The sequence below is a fragment of the Egretta garzetta genome, unplaced genomic scaffold (assembly GCF_000687185.1).
Source record: "Egretta garzetta isolate BGI_Z169 unplaced genomic scaffold, ASM68718v1 scaffold622, whole genome shotgun sequence".
NCBI lineage: Eukaryota > Metazoa > Chordata > Aves > Pelecaniformes > Ardeidae > Egretta > Egretta garzetta.
In genome coordinates, this window is record NW_009258780.1 from 159,547 (window position 1) to 167,713 (window position 8,167).

At 39.9% G+C, this 8,167-nt stretch overlaps 1 protein-coding gene across 7 annotated transcripts in view; it reads left to right on the forward strand.

Moving 5' to 3' along the window:
- The first annotated feature begins 6 nt into the window (after nucleotides 1–6).
- The window catches only part of LARP7 (La ribonucleoprotein 7, transcriptional regulator), a 29,467-nt gene continuing 21,306 nt past the window's right edge, over nucleotides 7–8,167 (forward strand). For 5 of the 7 annotated variants that reach the window (XM_035889089.1, XM_035889084.1, XM_035889085.1 and 2 more), the window contains exons 1-4: nucleotides 7–288; nucleotides 4,060–4,268; nucleotides 5,796–5,896; nucleotides 6,010–6,093. In XM_035889089.1, coding sequence (XP_035744982.1) covers nucleotides 176–288; nucleotides 4,060–4,268; nucleotides 5,796–5,896; nucleotides 6,010–6,093 — 507 coding nt within the window. In that variant the 5' untranslated portion in view covers nucleotides 7–175. Of the gene's footprint in view, nucleotides 289–4,034; nucleotides 4,269–5,795; nucleotides 5,897–6,009; nucleotides 6,094–8,167 lie in introns of all 7 variants that reach the window. The other 2 variants (XM_035889087.1, XM_035889086.1) reach the window with 2 other exon arrangements.

Here is an 8,167-nt window from a genome sequence, read left to right on the forward strand (position 1 = left end):
CAAGACCTGACACCGGGAGGAAAGGGTCCCACGTTAAGGGGGGGGCGCGGTTCGGGGGACGCGAGGCTGACTTTGGGCTTGCTTTCCTATTTTTTCATGCATACAAGGTCCGTGAGCAATCGCAGTAGCAGTGGTGAAACCTGCAGTGGTCAGTACCTGTGCAACTGCCGAAAACATGGTGGTCATCCTTCTGGGGAATTGGGATTCAACCAGTTGCCGCGCTGGCAAAGATGAAGTTGGGGCTAGAAAAATCTATTTCACGTTGTGCGTTTTCCCTTTGTTTGAAGGGTAAAGAAGATGAGGTTCTCCTACAGTTGTGTGGTGCTTCTGGGCCAGTCTGTCTGCAGCTGCTAACAGGGCAGCAGTACGTCTGGCTTCTGTACTCGCCTCTGTCCTGCTCCCAAGTGCTTGTTCCTGCTGCTTCCCTTCATCAGCTCTGCTGCTTATTCAGCTCCTTAACGAGTTGGTTTAACCCACTCATCCAGCAGGGGAAGGGCCAGAAAATAGCAACTTATTTCTCAGGTTATGGAGCTGAACTGCCTTACCAGAGAGTGAGATGCTTTGAGGGAGGGCAGTGTTGCAAGGCAGACGAGGGAGCTGGGCTGCCCTTTTGGTGTCGGTGAACTGTTGGTGCATACAGCTGAATCCATCCAATCGTAGTCTTGTGCTCCAGGCCTGCATTTTATTAAAAAAACCACTTTCTGCTGCTTGTAATGGCAGAAGAAAGGGTCACCACGCCAGGACTGACACAGTGGGGTCTGCCTGTGCCTGGAAACAGCCTTAAACACCCACTGCTGTCATGTGGAAGCAAAGCCTTTTTTCTCTTCGTGAGCACGTTGGTTTCATGATGTCTCTTGAACACCTTAAATGTCTGTTCAAAATGAAGTATTGGTTTCATTGCTTAAAATGGGGAAAAAGCAGGAGGCTCCCTGGTTTTAGGTTACGAAGAAAATTGTGCTGGTCCCCGTGCAATAATTTTTGTCCTTTTTAACTCAGTTTCCATAGAGTGAAGTTACAAGGCAGGACAGGAACTTAAACTGCTGCAGCTCTGCCTGTGTGCATATTAGAGTAAGAATACCCAAGGTGGAATAGAGAATGTGTCTTTGAAAATAGCTTCAGGTTTGCTGATTATTTACATGTATTTTGCAGTAAATGTCCAGAAGAGGAAGTGTTGCCACTGACTATATGGAAACAATTTCATAGTGTAGAAAGTATTTCGAATGATTCTTTCTCTCTGCCCTCCTTGCCCCATTTTGCGGTTTTAAGTGCCCAAAGCAAGCAAGCGTTTGCATTAATGCTTAATATAAACGAATAAAGGATGTTTTATAACTCGAACCCTCTTTCTTCCAGACCCTGGATAACAGTTTAAGTTTTACTATGTTTTCCTAGATCTTTATAACAATAGAATTGGGTTTGGATCTTGGCTGTGTACAGGTTACCTTCAGTGTTTTTAAAGAGTATAAATAAGTTACTACAGATCTGTGTGGACCTGTATTTTTTGATTTACGGTATCTTTGCTTTTTTAGAGTTCACTCACCCTCCTTAATTGTCCCTTCTTTTCCTGGTTTCACTCTCACACATAGAGGCACAGTTCTTTTATTTCATTTGAGGAAAGCTAAGGGCTGGCAGCTGTTTTGTTTTGACCTTGCTTTTGCTTTCTGATGATTTTAATTGTTTATCAGAATGGTTCTGTCAGAGTAAGAGTTGGCAAGTCAAAAATGGATGATCTTATACCTTGGCATTGCAGCTTTCCTTGATGAGTTGAGGTTTAAAGTAACTGCAAATGAAGAGAATGCCAACAAAAAAAGCGAGTGCGATGAGTTATTGACATGCTTACTTATAAATAGTATTTTCTCAAATCCTGAGTTTTAATCTCTTGGTGTCTCAGGTATGAGTGCTTCACTACGCACTGTAAGGTTGTATACAGATTCTGATTATAGATTCATAGCTGACATTTGCTTTGACTCTGTGCTCCTCCAAAGCCATTTTCTCAAAGCTTCATTTCTAAAGCAAGTAGTTCAAAGTGTGTGGGGAAGCCCAGAATACAGCTTGCAGCTGGTTTTCTTTAAGCTTGAATGAGAACCTCTTTCCTGGGAAGGAAGTCCCAAGGCTGAGTGACTCAAAACGCGTACAACACTTGCAGGGCTTCTTAAAATCAAGCTTTGCAGTGCATAAGCTGCATTAATTATATGTCGGTGGGGTCATTTAATACTGCTCAGCCACTAAAAGTATCCCATAATGCTGCTTTACCTTTAATGGTGCAGCTCGCTGTAGCCCTCAGCTAAGCAGTATATTGTTCTGCTGATTATTAACATAAATATCTCGCTGAAGGGCTTGAATGGAGCTTGAACTTCTGCTTTGGGTTGGGAGTTTTACCTGGCTTATCTTTTCAAGGTAATTGCTGACCTTTCACTATCTTGAGTGGTCAGCTCGCAGCAGGGAGAGAAACTGATATCCGGCTAAGGAAGCCTGATTTGCACAATAATTTGAAGACCATTTCCATTTTTGTCATCCTGTTGTAGAGGTGGGCTTCCTCTCTGATGGCTGTGCTCATGTTTCCTGCTCTTGTTGCCTTGGCAGAGAGCTGAGAAGCCTTTCGTATGGTGATTGCGACATTAATTACTTGAATTTTTGTGTTAATTTCATTTTCAGAAAGCTGTCTGCTTTTGGCAGTATCGCTTTTGTTTGCTCCTGTATTTGTGGTGACTGGCAGTTTTCAAGGAGGACTGACCAGCTACTGCAAATTGAAATGCAAATGAAAAAGATAAATGCATGCATTAAAAATGTTTTATATTTTTCAAGGTAAATCTGTACATTCAAGTCACTTCCCTCTAGTCCCTAATTTCTCGGGGCCCGATTCTGAGGTTCTGCCATTAAAATCAGTGACGGTTGATGAAAGAGCCCTAACCAAAGAAAGGAAAAATGTCTAAGTGTAGCACCATGGGCGTGCAAGTAAGAATGTGTTAGAATGTGTTCAAAGGTGGGATTGGAAGATTTGGCACTTGACAGAGCGGTTTGCATTTTTGACATAACAAAGACAATTTGTAAGAACAAACCTTACTATTACCAGACCTGCCACAAATATTAACTAGGTATTTAGGTATACCTTTACATTGCATTTATTTATAAGGATTAATAGATTGCTCTCAGTTGGAGGTCGTACCATCAGTTTTTGCAGCGAGCTCTTCAGCTGCTGTATGTGCCTCGGCATAACCTGTTTGCAACCACTGGATTTATGATATGTGTCTGGTCTTTTGGCCACCCTTTTCAAAAGTATGTAATCTACATTCTTTCTTTCCTGCTTTGCCTGCTGCATAAAAGGGTAATTTCTGAAGTGTATAGCACGCTGGGATTTTTGTGTGTTCTTTCTAATGGTTTGTACTGGGAGATATGGGGAGTGGAGAAGAAAATATTTCTGTCTTCTTTTCAAGTCTGATTAAAATGTGTTTATTGGGAGGGAAATTGTCTGCTTTTTAGATTTAGCTTTTGTAGGTTCTCTTTGGCAAGTAGCTTGCTTTTCTGGTAACGGGGAAGTTATGTATTATTAAAACCTACTTGGTGACCTGCACAAGTGCTTTAAAGAATTCGCTTTTATATATAAATATTTAACAGCACTGCTTGTCTGATACTTATGAAAGCAGTTGGAACTGTGAATCCCATGACTGCTGCTGAAAATGCAAAAGCTGCTGTTACAAGTCTAGCAGGGAGGGCAGGCTGTTCGCAAGGCATTCTGGATCAACACAACAGTAAAAATTCTAAATTAAAAGCCTGCAGTTTGGTACCAACTCGCATCTGCTGAATCTCTGTGGCTAAAGGGCAGTACTGGGTGCCATGAGACATGAGTTCCAGCTTAGCCTTCACCGCATGGTTATCGCCCGACCTAATTTTCCTCATCTTCTCTATGCCTTGTAATTTTTCTATACTGCAAATAATGAATGGCACTAAGTCTCACAGGGGGTGCGTGAAGTTTTTAACGTAAGGTTAACCAAGTATGTTTACTCCTTGAAATAAGAATATTTTTATTTTTCTCTAAGGTTATATTTAACTTCCATCTGACAGAATGACAGGAATGGAGACTGAAACTGCAAGAGACAAAGCCATGGAAGAAGAAAGCACTGAACAGAAAAAGGAGAGAGAGAAAAAGAAGAGGTCGAGGGTTAAACAGGTGCTGGCAGATATAGCAAAACAAGTGGATTTCTGGTTTGGCGATGTTAATCTCCACAAAGATAGATTTCTCCGAGAACAAATAGAAAAATCCAGAGATGGCTGTAAGTTTTTACTCTGTATACTTGAATAAACAGATATGTTTAACTTTCTTCTTCGCTGTAATGCTGCTGAAGGTTACAAGGTATTTTGAGGAGCGTGTCTGCTCCTGGGGAGGACTGTTGTTTCATGCTGGAAACCAGTGTTAGGGTTACCACCTCAGGAGATGGAGCTTGGTACTAGTTTAACAAATCTGGGGAGGACTGTCGTTTCATGCTGGAAACCAGTGTTACCAGCTCAGGAGATGGAGCTTGGTACTAGTTTAACAAATTGTCTTCAGTGTTTCTCTTTTCCTTTCCCTTACTACCAGCCATAAGAAGTTAGGCATCTGCCAGGCTATGAATGACTGTTTGGGAAACCTGATTTTCTTTTTTTAACTTGGTATAATTTTAAGAATAAGCAAACAAAACAAAGGTCATTTTGCTCTTGCGGGTACAGTACTTGACTTGTAGGGTAGATATATACAGAAATTAGCATCACATGGGTTTGTAGTTAGATACAGGTTTTTTGTGTGTGTTTTCTGCACAAGTTTGATATGTGAGAAATTGTGTGTTAGCATGCAGGGCTACTGTGGGTCTCTTGAGCTAATTTTAGACATGCTTGATTTGACTACAGTGTAGGAAGTTGAGCTTGGTTCTGAAACTATTTGTCGGTTTCTGAAGAAATTAATTTACACATTAGCTGCAGTGACTAGGATGCGTTTGCTTTAAAAACCAGTACATGTGTGGTAAATATGGTCTGCCAGTATAATTGTCCAGTTAACTGTGTTTAGGATGGACTAGAAGCACTCTGTAAAGAGAGGTGGTAGTTTTCCATCAAAACAAAACAAAAAAAGTAGTTTCCAGAAGAGTTTACTTATTTTTGTTTTCTCAAGGAGTTCGTATTTACCTGAAATGTAAATCATTAGTCCACTTGCATTATGTGAAAAGCATAGGCTCCTAACTGCGTGGTGTAATTCTTAATTGTATTGACAGCCTTTAAAAAAAGGGCCTTCAGAGGAATAAAACTTACCCTGTGTTTCTTGAGATATTAGAGCTTGGATGTCTTTAACTTTTTTATTAAGACTTAATACTACATAATTTTCTGTCAAGGTTTTAGCAGCATGACTCATTGCAAGTGAAGTGCAAGTGGGGGCTCTTTTGTGTTGGGAAGACTGGGTTAAGCACTTAATTGAGTACTTGAAGGAGAGGCTTGTTTTCAATGCAAATTGTTTTTGTATTGTAAAACTACGTCAGAAAGGGGGTTTTCTTCCTTTCTTTTCCAAGACAATAGTTATCAGTGGGGAGGTAAAAGAATGAAATTCCTTTGATAAATGTTAGCACAAAAGAAAATTAAATATAGGTTTACCTGAAACTTTAATTTTGATGGTAAAAATTTTCTGTAAATCCTTGGCAGCATGGTTACATACTGCACTTAGGACTTGTGGATTGTTTTACAAGAATACGAGCGGAGTCTTCATGTCAGACTAAAACACGCAACTGATGCTTTCTAGATTGCCCTGATTTCATCATTTGCATCTTTTTTATCCCTAGATGTTGACATATCGCTGCTTGTTTCTTTCAACAAAATGAAAAAATTGACTACTGATGGAAAATTGATAGCTCGAGCCGTTAAAAGTTCGTCTGTTGTAGAGGTATTTGATATTTCACTCTTTTCTATTTGCTGATGATGGAGAAATATTGATCATGGAACTGAAGCAGGCAATAGTCTTACAGAAAATGCTTGTCCCTTTCTTGTTACTTGCAGTTGGATTTAGAAGGAACTAGAATCAGAAGACGCCAGCCGCTGGGTGAGCAACCGAAGGACGTGGATAGTCGTACAGTCTACGTGGTAAGGTTGGACTTGGTGCATGTGCCTCCTGTCTGGCGGAGCGCTTTATTTCTCACTGTGAGAATTTCTCATTGCTCTGTTAAACTTTCTTGCTGTTAATTCTTTAAGAGTGCAAAATAGACACTGGGCAGTGTCTACGACAGTCTAATTGCATAGTAGTATTTACTGTATTAAGAGCAACAAAAAGCAGCCACGCAGTTTTACCAGAATTAGAAGGTATATTTTCTTTGAGAACATCATGAATTTAGTACAAGAGACGTTTGCATAAAGTATAATGGCTAATAGAATTTTATTGTCTTTTTTTTTTTTTCCCCTCTCCAAAAGAAAAGGATGGTGTGAGGGAGGGAAATGCATTACAGATGTACTGAACTGGTAATGCTGAGGCCCAGAGTGGGGTTACTGTACGTGTTGAATGCAGTAAATATTTTTTATATCAGAAATGTATCTGTGCATCATATCTGCTTTCAGACAGGGAGGGACTGGGCAGGTGGCTGGCTGCTGTGGCTTGTGCAGTGTATGTAAGGGAAATAAATTAAACAGAGGCAGGTGAACGCTGGCAGTGACCATGGCAAGAAAGGGATTAGTTTGGTACGCTGTTTTCTTGTACCAGCTTAAATAATTTTAAATGCTGAGCAAAGAGCTGCTTCACCTGCTACTAAGAAAAGCTGCACTTTCATTTAGCTATTACTGCTTTCACTGGGCTTTTCTAGTTAATGTCATTACAGGAGCAGCACTGGTACCGAGAAGTATTTACAAGTGACATTAATGTAGTCAAAGCTCTAGAATAATAACTTTATTAGTTTTATCAAACAGGAACTGGCTGAGTTGGCAAGATCATCAGGGGTCCTTTATAAAGTACAATCTATTTACAAAATTGGAGGCAAATGCCATGACACAAACAGCGTTCTTTTATTCTTTTAAGGGCAGAATGTACCTAAATGAGCTAGTCTTATGTTCAGGGGGCTTTTAATAAAAAAAAAAAATCCTCCTAATAGCATGCTATCTGGTGGCTACCCTTGATACTGAAATGATTTAATTTAAGTGAAAATAGCTTTTGCTGCTGGAAAAACTCCGCATCTCAAGGTGATATTTCCAATGTGTCAGAGTGGAACAGTTATTATCGTATTGTTTATCCACTTAACTGGTAGCATGGAAAGAGATCTGGTGGTTGAACTGTCACTTAAAATCCTGTGCAATTTTTTAAATAGAATTGAGGCCAGTGTGGAATGTTCCTTGTCTCTAAAGAAAGCTTTTCATGGCTCGTGTCAATCTAGGTATATGCCCGTAGCCATTAGCAGCTGAATTAGTAATTTCAAGCAGGCACCAAGCTTCCTGTGATGAAGATATATAATAATCATGTCCAAAATGCCAGCCCGTCCACATAAAGAGAAGCTGGATTACTCTGATCATTATGTTATTTAACAAAAGCCCAGAAAAGGTTGGTGTTTTTTTTTTTTTTAAGTACAACGTGCCAATCATGGTATTTCCTTAATGTGATGACAGAGACTGCTTGGAACTTCTCAAGTACTTTGTCTATATCGTTTTTGGAAAACACTCCAAATTTTATGAGCTACGGTCTATACATAGCTTAATGGTTTTTAATTTGAAGCTTTTCTGTAAGACCAAAATAGATAACTACCGGGTTTTCGAAGTTACTGAATTTGTAGCAACCTTAGAGAATACGTAGCGACCCGTTATCTTCTCTTATTGCCACCAAAAAGGGTGGGGTGTTTTCCTTTTTAAAGATTAGCGTACAAGGTATCTGCACCTTGTACTGCAGTTACAGAAATGCTAAGCCACATTAAATGACTGGTATGTGGCAACGGGGGGGAGCACAAGTAGTCAAAGTGCTGGTAAATTCTGTTGTGTCCTGGGGCAGGTGAAAGATTTCTACCTTGGATTAATACAAAGGTTACAGTTAAAGCCTCCACCGTGAAGGATTGTCTCCAACAGTAGTATGCTTTTGGAATTTATGCAGGAAATCAAAGCTTCATTTCTGAACTAAGAGCTAATTGAGAACTTAAAGGTGTATTTCTTAAAAGAATGGTAACCTCATTACTTTATATCTTTTACA